The sequence below is a fragment of the Manihot esculenta genome, chromosome 5, assembly GCF_001659605.2.
Source record: "Manihot esculenta cultivar AM560-2 chromosome 5, M.esculenta_v8, whole genome shotgun sequence".
Taxonomy (NCBI): Eukaryota; Viridiplantae; Streptophyta; class Magnoliopsida; order Malpighiales; family Euphorbiaceae; genus Manihot; species Manihot esculenta.
In genome coordinates, this window is record NC_035165.2 from 2,953,690 (window position 1) to 2,966,696 (window position 13,007).

At 32.4% G+C, this 13,007-nt stretch overlaps 2 protein-coding genes across 4 annotated transcripts; both read left to right on the forward strand.

The window, feature by feature from the left end:
- LOC110616233 (60S ribosomal protein L36-3) lies at window positions 1–2,894 on the forward strand. Its single transcript, XM_021758586.2, has 5 exons — window positions 1–193; window positions 280–324; window positions 2,000–2,104; window positions 2,288–2,487; window positions 2,663–2,894. Exons 3-5 carry the CDS (start codon window positions 2,003–2,005, stop codon window positions 2,691–2,693), a joined length of 333 nt encoding a protein of 110 aa, XP_021614278.1. The 5' UTR covers window positions 1–193; window positions 280–324; window positions 2,000–2,002; the 3' UTR covers window positions 2,694–2,894.
- Window positions 2,895–6,708: 3,814 nt separating this feature from the next.
- LOC110616045 (acyl-CoA thioesterase 2) lies at window positions 6,709–12,846 on the forward strand. Of its 3 annotated transcripts, none has more exons than XR_002488135.2 (18): window positions 6,709–6,848; window positions 6,929–7,021; window positions 7,104–7,171; window positions 7,244–7,325; window positions 7,414–7,460; window positions 7,629–7,754; window positions 8,444–8,521; window positions 9,417–9,504; window positions 9,613–9,725; window positions 10,205–10,267; window positions 10,347–10,402; window positions 10,786–10,890; window positions 11,025–11,081; window positions 11,223–11,324; window positions 11,851–11,899; window positions 11,977–12,045; window positions 12,138–12,268; window positions 12,548–12,846. XR_002488135.2 is itself a non-coding variant. In XM_021758350.2 (17 exons), the coding sequence occupies exons 1-17, from the start codon at window positions 6,827–6,829 to the stop codon at window positions 12,213–12,215; spliced, it is 1,296 nt and encodes a 431-aa protein (XP_021614042.1). In that variant the 5' UTR covers window positions 6,709–6,826; the 3' UTR covers window positions 12,216–12,514. The 3 variants fall into 3 exon arrangements, 1 of the variants encoding a protein (XP_021614042.1); XR_002488134.2 differs by lacking the exon at window positions 12,548–12,846 and adding an exon at window positions 12,434–12,514; XM_021758350.2 differs by lacking the exon at window positions 12,548–12,846 and having other exon boundaries at window positions 12,138–12,514.
- The last annotated feature ends 161 nt before the right edge of the window (window positions 12,847–13,007 follow it).

A 13,007-nucleotide genomic window follows, 5' to 3' on the forward strand; every position in this document is an offset into this window, starting at 1 on the left:
CCTTCAGCCTTCAGACTTCAGACATCCGTCCCCATTCAGTCTGACCCCGCTGCATAGCAATAGGGCCATACCCCGACAGTCCGACTCGATCGACCTTTTATGAACCCGACCCGGACTTTCTCCTTTAAATTGCCAGCTAACCCGTTCTTACGAAAAATTCTAGGGTTTTTTGGCCGCAGTCTGACTCTTGAAGGTTTGAGTGTGATCTTCTTAAACATCAAGAAGAATTTTTCCTCTATAGTAATTTTAGGTTCCTGACTTTCACATTGTTTCTCGCAGTTTTTCTCGGAGCTTTTCCAGGAAAATTTTTGGCGGAGCTGTTTGGTAAGTGAGGAAATTCCTTCTCTGTTCTTTAAAGCTGTTCTGAGCTTGGTATAAGTCAAACATGCTATGTTGAGCTTAGAAGAGCTGCATGTCTGTTAGACTCCCTTGTTTATTACAAGCTCCTTTTAAAGATTGTCTTCTGTTAAACTGCCTATAATATTAGGATTTCCTGAATTTGAAAATATCCTACTGCGGACGCCTGCATTAGATTTAGTCGAGCTGTGGTTTTAGCATTACATTGTAGATGTATTTTATTTTCGTTTTCCCCCTGCTAGGTTACATTTACGTTGTTGATAATAAAATCCTCCATGTCTCTTTTATCTCGTGTTATTAGATGCTAATAGTATTTGTTGTAGCTCCATTCCCATCCAAATGTCAAGGAAATGGTGGGGAGATTCGATGTCGATCGTTTATTTGTCATGATTCTTGGAGATTTAAAACTAGAGTTTTCAACTTTCCGTCTCAGATTTTTTTATTGTTTCTATCTGAGTTTTTCATCCCAACTTCTTTTTGATACTTTAACCCTGTGTATTCGTAGCCTGGAAATTGCTTTCTAATATGTGAATGAATGTTGTGGTCACTAGTATGCATGAAGGGGTTGCTTTTAAGTTTTAACTTCTTATGTTATGTATGTCAAGACATGGCTTGCAATTGTACAACATTTCTTCCATGGATTTTGGACCTTTGAACATGCTTCAAGTCTTCTAGCTCTCAGAACCTTCATATTCAATTTCATGACTCACTGGTGTAAGCTAAATGTGTCTGGGACTTGATTTGTGAGAGAACATTATCAACAGGATTAAGGTAGTAATTTTAGAGACAAGTACTTTGCTCCTTTTTTGTGGCAATGTAAATGAAATTTTATCCATTAATTTTGAGGTTAATTGATTGCACTCCTTTGAGTATGCAGGCCTCCCAAAACATGTGGGTACATAAAGCATAATAGTAAACTTTCTGATTTTAGTACAATTGGTCTATAAAATGGGAGTTATTATATGATGTGTTTCTATTTTCACTTATTGATAGTACATGAATTCATGGGAATATAACTTACAATTGAAATCATATGAGTTGTTATTTTCTCATGTTACATGGAATTTAAGGGCTATATGAGGTCAAGACTCATCTTATGATGGGTCTCATTAGCATACAAAGGATGCTAAAAAGTTATCTTGTTTGAAAATTTGATCCTTGGATTACATATTTGTAAGTCTAATAGAAATTCCATGAACGTGTAGTGTTTCATATGGGTGGCATCTCGTTAGAAATTATTTTTGTTTATGACATGGCATAAGAAGTTTCATGAATAAAGAAAAGTTTGGTGAAGGCACCTTGTTGGGCTATTTGGTTTTTGCTCAATTTAAAGCCTATAGTGCTTTGTTTGGGAGAGGGGGTAGGGGGGGAGTGGAAGAGAAAATGTGGTTCCACAGTTCATTTTCTCTCCCCCTTCCCTCCATGCCTTCTCAAAAGAAGACTTTTGATCTATGAGAGTAAATATCTGCTGCTAACTTTGGCATTTGCACACTTTAAAGCTGCAGCTCCATATGAAAATGATTCTTGTTTGAGTCATGCACTATAGCAATTTAATTTCGTAGCATCAGATTTTCATTAAACTATATCTCTTTTAGCATGATACTGTAGATAGTAAAATTGTTTTTGTTTTTGATGTTTACAGGTGATGGCACCAAAACAGCCAAATACTGGCCTTTTTGTAGGTCAAAATAAAGGACATGTAGTGACAAAGAAGGAATTGGCTCCTCGTCCTTCGGACAGAAAGGGGGTGAGTTAACTTTCTATGGTGCATGCATGCGGTCAACTTAAGCTTTCTAACCCTTTTTTTGTTTCCATTTATACAACTCACACATAGCAAAGCTGTTTTTTCTTGTTTGGACTATGGAGTTAGAAACTTTTTTATGTGCCATATGCAACCTTTTAATGAGACTTAATTACAATATTCTTTTAGAGAACTAGCAAGAGGGTCAGTTTTGTGAGGAGCCTCATCAGGGAGGTGGCTGGTTTTGCTCCTTATGAGAAGAGGATTACTGAGCTTCTAAAGGTTGGGAAAGATAAGCGAGCACTAAAAGTGGCAAAGAGAAAGTTGGGTACTCATAAGAGGGCCAAGAAGAAGCGTGAAGAGATGTCTTCTGTCCTTCGGAAAATGAGGTAATGACCGGTTTATGGCTTCTATTTACTGTATGGACTGTGGATCCATGTTTTTTGTGCTTAAAGGTTAAAAATGCATTCTGCTAGTGAAATTTTATATAAATTATAAATATATCTTTCTCTCTTTTCATATCTTCATTCCTAACATTCTATTGGCATTTTTGTCCAATTTCAGAGCTGGGGGAGCTGGAGAGAAAAAGAAATGAGTAATTACCCCAGATGGCAGAGCCCTTCTTGGAGTTTTCAGTTCAGGATTTAGTAATATTTAGTTTCTGGTCTGTTGTCATTTTGAAAAATTGAAGAGTTTTGGTTTTGTTTGCAATTTAAACTTAATGTGCTAAAGAGTTGAATTGAGTAGTGACTTGTATTTCTGCATTGTTGTTAATTCTATCTTGTTTCTTTGAGCAGTCGATGTTTGAGAATTGCGTTGCATGAATATTAGTAGTGACTCTCTTTTCTTTTCTGTTTTTTTTTTTGGGGGGGGGGTGGTGGTTAGGGGTGGGGTCTGCCTTTTGTTGTTGTGATGAGAAACATATATTTTTATGCTATGATGAAATCCTATATCTGCTAATGATTCAGTTAACACTTGAATCTGATTCCATCAGAATGCAAAGGATTTCTGAGCAATGATTTCATTTGTGTTTTTAAGTATTTACCAACTATTCTCGACTTGCCCTCTGATTTCCTGATTGGAGTAACAGCATCGGCTTTTCTCCTTCATAACCGGGTCCTTGCACAGCAGTTTCTGATGAGCAGTTTGGTGATTAGCTTACATGTTTTTGTCAGTAGGGGGAGGCATGCTTCTTGGGTTGAAGAATCGTATAGTTTACCGTGGAAATCGTACCGTATTTTTGTGGGTGTCTGTGTGTAGGGGGTTGTGTGCTTCTTGGGGCCAAGATGTAGCTGTGGTCGGATAGCAGTTTGCGAGCGTGTGGAGGTGTGTTTGTAGGGGGATGGTTGCTCCTTGGAGGCAAAATTTCATATTTTTCTTTACTTTTATAAGGATTATTTATTTTTTATTAGAAAATTACTTCTCTCAAAAAAATATGAAAAATGTTTTTTATGATAAATATTGTACATGAAAAAAAAAGGGGTTTAAAATTAAAATCGTACGTGAAGCTAAATTGCAAGTGAATGAAGACTTCGGTTCTGGTTTCAGTTGCAACAAGTTGAAAATTAAGATTGCAACCTTAATTGGGTGTGGCTGATCTGTGACTTGAGTTGAATGGAACCTAAATGTTCTTTTATGTAGTAATAACTGATAAACCGGTTAAGCAGATCTCGTGTAGGGGGTTGAGCAAGTTACTTGAAAATTAAAAAAAAAAAAAAGAAACCATCTTTATGAGGTATAAATCCTAGTCCGTTAATGTTTTTAATTATTTAATTTTAATGTGTATATGAACATAAATGTGTGTACTAGCACGTGCGCTAAAATAAAACTTAAAATATTCACATAATAATTGTAAAGCAGTTGCATTTATATCTGTTTTCTCAAGTTGTCATTAATTAAATTACTTTTATCTTTTATATTCATGTTTTTTAGATTATAAAAAATGTATAAATTTTTTAGTTACCGAGTTATAAAATTTTAATATATCAAAATGAATTTCCTACTAAGCTAAACAACTTTTTAATTGTGGATATTTTATTTTAGGTCTTAATAATTTTTTTTTAAATGGTAGGTCTTAATATTTTAAAGTGTTTTATGATTTACATTTCAGATATAAGTAATTTTAAATATTAAAGTATAAATTAATTCTATTTTTATAATGATTTCATAAAATATATTAAAGTAATCATTGCAACAATTCAGATTTAATTTAATAATAAATGTATTAAAGTGAATTTCAAGATTTCAACTTCAACTCTCTTCCATCACTTATTTGTTGACTTTGTAAAAAAATAAATATTATATTAATAATTGTATATTATACATTTAATGTTTATATGGTATTAAATTGATTAAAATTTTAATCGATTCCCAATATTTAATGTTTATTTTTATTGTCTTTCACTAAATTTATTTTAGATAGACTTGTGTGCTTAAAATAGGATTTAAGAGTCTATTGCTAAATCTTTTGGAAAAAAATAAAGAGAGAAAGAAGAGAAAGAACAATATAAAGAGGAGGAAGGGTCAATAGCCGTTGGATTGTGCGAGTGGAGTTGAATCCGAATACTTGTTCATTTATTTATGTTTTAGAAATAAAAGAAACAATTAAGTCGACGATTTGTTAATGATAAAAAAAAAATGTGAGGCCTTGTTTGGCTGGTAATTTAATTCATAAATTTTAAATCATTTTTATGGAGGTAAATTATTTTCTATAAAGTTACTTCTACGAGGGCTAAACCTTTAAAATTAGTCAAATTTGTTTTTATGTATCATATCCATAAAGTCTTGGAATTTGTGTATTGAGTTTTTTAAGAGCTTGATATGATTGTGCCCAATATAACCATGTGTCACTCGGCATACGAAAACTAGGAGACGTATGTGGACTCGGTGCCGAGAGTCCACAACTCGAGTGTAGCGCATTTAAGTCCTGAGATTCGAGTATGGAACACTCATAACCTACTCAGAAGTAACCAAACTCAAAGACTTAAAATTAAAGAGATAATTAAAAGGTAACTGGACCGGTTATTATTAAATGACCGATCTTACTTTAAATATAGAAATTTATTAAATTTTAAATATATATATTTATAAAACACTAATTAAGCTCATTTTTTTTACATTCTCAAATTAAATTATTTAGAGTTTTTTAAAATAAATTTTCTAATATATATATATAATTAAGTGTGAGATAATCTCATCATCTGCCAAAAAAAAGGAAAAAGACACGTGACGAATTATTGAAAAACGACGGATTGTCGCTTGCGTCTCCACGAAAAGATATTGGAGGATGGCCTAGGCGCTTACGCAGGTGGGAATGGGATGGTATTTTCTGATGATTATTTTTAAAATTATAATGTCGTTAAGAAGCTGAATTCAGTATTTAAAAAAACATTAATTAAAATATTTATAATTTTTTACTCTATTAAATTTTAATTAAAAATATATATTAAAATATACATAAAACATCAATCGAAAAATTAAGTGTTTAACATGATCAAATCTTCCTGATATTTTAATAATTCTTTTTTTAATTTTTTATCATTAATTTAAAATTTTTTCATTGTATTAAAAGAGTAATAATAATTCATTAAAATTTTATAAAAACTTAATTTTTTTTATTAATTTTTAAATAAAAAATATTCACACATAATTATATCTATGATAATTCTCGTCTAAATTAAATTTGCAGTGATTCAATATAAGAACAAAATAAATTTCATTTAATTTTTATGTTGGTTTCCTCATTTATTTGTTTCTTAATTCCACTGTGAACTAATTAAAAATAAAATTCACAAATCATTTGTATCCCTTTATTCTCTATTTTCAAACTTTTACCTTGATTGGTTTTGTAAAAAAAAAATTATTATTAATATTTGCGTTTGTTTTTTAAAAATAACTTATATTTAATAAATATTTTTTATAAAAAATATTTCTTTTACAAAATATCTTTTAGAGAAAATATTTTATAATAAAATACTTTTTTTTTCATTGTTTTATTCTAATTTTAAAAAATAAAATATATCAATAATATATATAAAGTCTTAATAAAATATTTTCTTTAAAATATTCTATATTTCTTTTAATAATTTTTTTTAATAATTATTTCTTCTAACTCGTCATTTTAATATATTTTCTATTTTTTATTATTTTAAAATAATTATTTATTTTTTATATTATAATAATATATAAATTGATTATTATAATTTTATATTATTTTTAAAAAATTTGAAAATATATTTTATTATTTAATAAAATTTTAATATTTTTAAAATAAATATAATTAAAAAGTAATAAAGTGTGAAAAATAAAATGAATAAAAATTATAAGAAAGAAAACGTAATTTTTAAAATAATTAAATATTAAAAATAAAAATATTTTTTTAAAAATATTTGGGTTTAGATTATGTAAGATGTAAACAAGTTGAAAAAAAGTTTTTTTAAATTAAAAAGGATTCATTCATTTAGGATTATTTTAAAAAATCAATTAAATCGTTAATTTTCATAAAATTCTTAATTTTTATAAGAGGTTTAAGTAAATTTTGCTGCGAAACTCTCTTCTTCGTGTATAATACCGCGTTAATGCTATTAGTCAAACTCTGGCGGTCAATATCGCACGTGGTTGGCTACACCGCTATATAACATCATGCGCTTCGTATCACCGGACTATACTCCCTGCCAATTCCACTCCTCACCACTATACCAGTAAACAGAAAGATCAAATCCACCCGCCATGGCAATGGACACCGAATCAGGCGAGTCTCCAAAACCAAATGTCATTTGCTTCTTGGATGTCGATGTTTTCTTATTTAGCTAAAGCCATTTGATTTTGCAGTGATGGAGTTCTTAGGTGCTGTTCCTTTGCTTCAGAGGCTCCCAAGCTCGTCTCTCAAGAAAATTGCCCAAATCGTTACTGTTAAGAGCTACGGTAATTCCCAATTTATTTGCTTATTTGTTTCAATTCCTTGTTTTCTCTCCAATTTTATTTGTTTCAATGCTTTTCGTTGCAGAGAAAGGCCAGTATGTTGTTCGTGAGGGAGAGATTGGGGAAGGAATCTATTTCATCTGGGAAGGAGAGGTTAGTTATTTTAACTTTTAATTTAGCTCTATGTGGTGGCGGCTGAAATTTGATCCCTGATTTTGAATATAGGCTGAAGTATCTGGATCAATTCATGCTGAGGAAAATACTCGTCCTGAATTCCAATTGCAACGCTATGATTACTTTGGTGATGGTGAGAAGCTCGTTTTCTATGTTGCAATTTTTCTTTTCTGTTTAGTCAATTGTTTTGGAAGAATGAATTGATGAACTCGCTTTTGCAGGTATTATCGCTTCCATTCAGCAGGCAGATGTTATTGCTTTGACTAAGGTTGTTGTAAATGCCTTTTCTTTTTTTCTTTTTTATTTGGGAGTTATCCTTTTTTGAGCTTCTTTTTCTGTGGTAGGAAATAGATTATACTTGTAGTTTGTTAATCGCAAGATGGGACTGAAGTGAACACTGAGATTTGAGCATTTCGTTTCTTTGACGTTGTGACAGCTGACGTGCTTGCTGCTGTCCCATGAACATTGTACTTTACTTCGGCCAAAATCCATGTGGAGTGCTGATAAGACTCCAGACTCATGTTCGCTTGTGGAGAGTATATTGCATTTGGAGCCAATAGAAGTATGTTCATGCTATTGTTTCTACATTTTCTATTTTAATTTTTGTGCTTCTTAGTGGAAAAGTTGTTTATGAATTACTTTTGCCTCCAGCACATGCGGTTTGGATTTTCATTTTTCCTTGTTAAGTTTGATCACTAAGCCTTGCATGTTGCATCCTGTTATGCTGTAGAGTTGACAAGGCATAACATATATTGTGCTTGAAAGTTAACTAAGCTCTCTATTCTATCTACAGTCCTCCCCCAACAAGCCCTTGAAATCATCTTCTGTTTTTAACTGTTTCACATTTCTTTGCTACGATAGTTTGTCCTTGCAGTGGTTTTAAGTTGAAGATCTTAGTTGACCCAGGCTTTGCAAAAATAGTTTAAAATTAGCAATCCTTGTTTTACTCAATTTGATCAAAGTGAAAGTAGTAAAAGAATTAACATGACTTAAGAGAAGCCAAAAAATCCCCTTTTTCCCTTTAATATTCTTTGGTGGTGGATTCCCTTTCACAATTTCATTCTTTTGTCTAGTGATCCAAAATGATGTGAAGGGATATGACTAGTCAAGTTTAGTTTACTGAATATGTGTTATAAGCACTATGCCTGCTGAATCTTTTTCTCTCCACCCTCTTTTCTAGTATTTTACATGGTAATCCTAAGGAAGAATTTTTATTTGATTTATGCTAATATTCATTCTTTTCATTTGAAGGTTAATATGTTCCTGGGGGTTACACTGCCAGATGCCCCAAAATTTGGAAAGGTCTTTGGAGGACAGTTTGTTGGGCAGGTCTGAATCACCTTCTCCCCCTTTTTCCCTTAACACCATAAAAATTAGTGTTGTTGGTGGTGAAAATCATGAAGAGATTTTGAAACATTAAGGCTTCCTGTAGACCCAGGTAGATGACAGACTTTTTCTTCTGATCTATTGACATGCATATGGCTGCATCTTCAAAATGTCCTTGAAGCTTAAAAATTAGAATGCATTTCTTGGCTTGTCATGATTTTACATCTTTTACATTTTTCCAAAAGCAATATAGTATTGTAATGTTTCTCATATTGCCATGACATGGTAAAACTGCTAAAAGTCCTATTGATTTGTTTTGTCTGCAATGCCTTTCCAGATTTGAAATGATTTTTAAGATAGTCTCTCCTATGAATTCTCTCACCCGTTTTTTGGAACAATTTATTTTACAAGAAAAGAATTCAAGTGAATTTTTGTAAAATCATGTATGATTTTAATTCATGTAGATGAAAATTTCTAAGTTAAAAAAAATTCTCCAATTCCAAATAAGAGGATTTATAAAAAAAAATGAATTGAATTTTTGCAAAATTCTTGATTCCAAACAGGAAATCAATGTTACAAGTGTATTGCACTTCAAAATTGGGGAGCCAAAATCTTTTTTAAATAGTTGCATTTCTTTTTCCCGTGGCTTTAGTGTGAATTTTCATCGTTAGAGTAGTTCCTTCTCTCCTTTAATTCATATATTCCCCCTTTTTTGGTTGGAAAATAGTGTGTGATTTTTTTTATAATTATACAAACTTTATTCCTTCCTTCTTTTACTAAGACTAATAGTTTTGTTTTTGCATACCTTTTGAATGACATGTCAAGTAATTCTACTTGCAAGTGGTAATAGAAAATAGCTAGGTTCTCACTTCTCTTCACTTCGTGATTTTACATGCAGGCACTGGCTGCTGCATCAAAAACTGTTGATTGCCTTAAAATTGTTCATAGCTTGCATGCCTATTTCCTTCTTGTTGGGGATTTCAACAGTGAGTGCTCATTTTGAATAGCCTCTCACCGTGAAATGGCCTTTGATAAAAACTGAATGTGATCTTTAATTATTTATATGGCGGGTGTGTCCACATATATACTTGCAGTGCCAATCTTATATGAGGTTGATCGTGTACGTGATGGGAAAAGCTTTGCAACGAGAAGAGTTAATGCAATACAAAAAGGGAACATTGTATTTACATTAATTGCTTCATTTCAGGTGGTACCATATTTTCCATTGTTTTGCATGCAATCTACATCCTTGGAAACACCTTCTATAGTTCTATATTTGATATCATGTAACTTCTAGCCTCAATTTTCTTTGAAGAAGCTTACCTTAGGATAAAGTGAATTTGCATTTGCTTTTTAATAAACTTAAAAGTAGATTAGCATAGCAATGTCAAGTCCATCTAGGTGCAGTGATGCATTGTTTGTTGATTGTTGTTATAATTCTTGGCTAAGAGACCAATTGTATCCTTTATTTATTCAAACTTTCTCCTTCAATTCACATGTTGGATCTGAAGAATGTTTTGTTGAAATTACTATTCTGTTGTTTAATTATTGATGTAAGATAAGTCGGATGATTCATTTTTAAATGAGTATAATATTCTGCAATCTCAAATATGTGCTGTCTGCTGACAAGATGGGCATTTATGACTGCGCAATATCTCAAGAATGTAATTTATGTTAATTGTACAGAAAGAACAACTTGGGTTTGACCACCAAGAAGTAACAATGCCAAATGTTCCAGAACCAGAGATGGTAAATATACTTTGCGTACATCATTTTGTATGTTCCACATGCATTGCTGCAACGGCTATTGAAATCTGATCTATTGCAGCTTCTATCAATGGAGGAGCTACGGGAGAGACGTCTAACTGATGCTCGTCTACCAAGGTATGATACTTTGAAATATGGTTAACTTCTTTCTTTTGCGTCCAACCTCGGCATGTTCATTCAATTAATAGGTGTATTTTATATCTCTCTTAATTGTACTGTCATGGTTCTTGAGTTCTTATAGCATATAAACTGAATTCTTAAACGATGTGTATTCACATGTCTAGATGCTGACACATAGGAAGCACATTAAACCACATCATTTGCATACATACCTCAAAGATTGCAGATCGTAACAGTGTTGGAGGGTTAATTTGTTATCCAAGATCTATCGTGCAAGTTTTTCCATGAATCATAAAGATGTTTCCCTTAATTTAAAAATGAGATGAAAGGCCAATGTCTCAATTGAAGATTTGAATTACAGTTGTAGTTGGCTATTTCAGGAGCTATCGGAACAAGGTGGCCTCAAAAGATTTTGTCCCTTGGCCCATAGAGATAAGGTTTTGCGAGCCAAACACTAACACTAATCAGACAAAATCTGCCCCAAGGTATTCATTTTAATTATAATCTTATCTTTGGTAACAGCCTGCACTCATTTAATGCCAATGGAAATATAAACCTTCATTATGTCCTTATGCGCATTAACATTTTTGGGTTCCCAACTTACCAAATTTTATCACAGCTTGAGGTACTGGTTTAGAGCAAGAGGAAAACTCTCAGATGATCAGGCTTTGCATAGGTGAGTAACTTTTTTAAAACTTAAACTGAACTTGAAAAAGTTGGATTGTAAATGATTCCCAAGCAGCATTATTGATCATAATAATTCCACAATTTCTGAATCATTTTTCAACTTTTAACATTTGTCATATGGTCTGTGCAGATGTGTAGCGGCATATGCTTCAGATCTTATATTTCTTCAAGTCAGTATGAATCCCCACCGCACTAAGGGTTTGAAGACAGCTTCTGTTAGTCTAGACCACTCGTAAGCATCTGCATCTCGTCAGCTGTAGAATTGATTTTATACTGATGTCACTGTAAAATGTGAAATGAATACATTATGTTAGGGAAATTTGTACCGACTTATAGGGGGATGAATATGATAGAACATTATTAAAATTACTGAGGACCACTTTTTTCTTTCCCCTTGTGTGATTTGAGATATTCAAAGCTAAAAGGTAAATGACTAGCTGGTATGAGATAGACGATTTAAAGTTGGCCTGGTTATTAATTGCTGTTTTAGTTTGATTTCAATCTTAAGCAGAGAATGTGGTAGCTGTAGCATGTATCGAATTGTTTAGAATGGATTTTCTTCAGTTTGCTTCGCTTTTACTGATAATGGCATCCATTAACCATAGTTTATCATTGTAATACTGGATATTTGAATGTTTATGTCCTTATGCAATATGCAACTCTGTTGCGCCTGTATCACTCACACATGATGGATGTGGAGTTAAGAAGTGTTCATTCTAAGGTTGAGCCTTTGCTTTTGGGGCTTTTTTCCCTCTCAGGATGTGGTTCCACCGGTCGTTTAGAGCTGATGACTGGATATTGTTTGTCGTAAGTGTTGGATATTTTATTTATTTATTTGGGTGTTTGAGCTTCTGTCAGAATGTTCACATTTGTAACGTGTCCAGATTACGAGCCCAGCTGCATCCCACGCCCGCGGCTTTGTATCCGGCCAAATGTTCAATAGAAAGGGGGAGGTATGTAGCTGTCACGTGTAAACTTCAGGTGCAATCACAAATGTTGTTATCTATTTGCCTTTCAACTGAAGTGTTCACGTGTTAATGGGCAGCATATTGTATCATTGTCTCAAGAGGGTCTGCTGAGGAAAGCTTCAACACCAAACCCTGCCACTGCCTCGAAGCTGTGAGTGGAGCTTATTGCTGCGAAGTCCTGGTGAAAGTACTATTATAAAAATCATGGGTACTGAATTTTTGCTTTTTTTCTTTTTTCTTTTTTAAGTTATTCTTCTATAGCAGCAGCAGTTAGCAGACCGGATATTAATCATGTTATGTATTGATATAAAAGTCTTATATAGCTTGTAAGTTCAAGGTTTGCCTCATCATTCAATAAGGTTTGATTGTACAGGCATCTTCTAGCAGCCTAGCACCTTGGTGCAGTTCCCAAGTAGTTGTGTTTAATGGTAAGAGAGCTTCCCCTTTCGTTTAACTCTGTCGTCTCGTTCCAAAATTTTCATTTTAGGTTGGAACTTGAAAATCATCTAAGCATAGCAATTGCCAATCGAGTAATGTAAGCCAGGAGCAATGCAATCGCAAGCAAAGTCGAAGTATCAAGCTGCTTTAATTATTTATTTTGAGGCTTGTCAATTCCCACTCTTTTTTTCTTCTTTAAAAAAAAAAAAGTAGCTAGGTCAGCAAAAGTGGGTTCTGTTTAAGTTGTCCTGATTAATGAGTTTGTGGGATTGTATATGTAGTTTACAATTGCATTTTTTTTCCATAATAGTTCAAAGTTTTTATATCTTAAATATATGAAGATTAACTTAAATAATTTTTAGAAAAATTTACTATTTTAGTCTCTATAGAATAAAAATTTATAGAAAACTCATTAGGTAGTTTTTTAATTTTTTTAAAAAATATTAAAATGTTCTTAATGATTTAAAAAATTTATTAATAGATTATTTTAGTTATTAAATATTTTATTA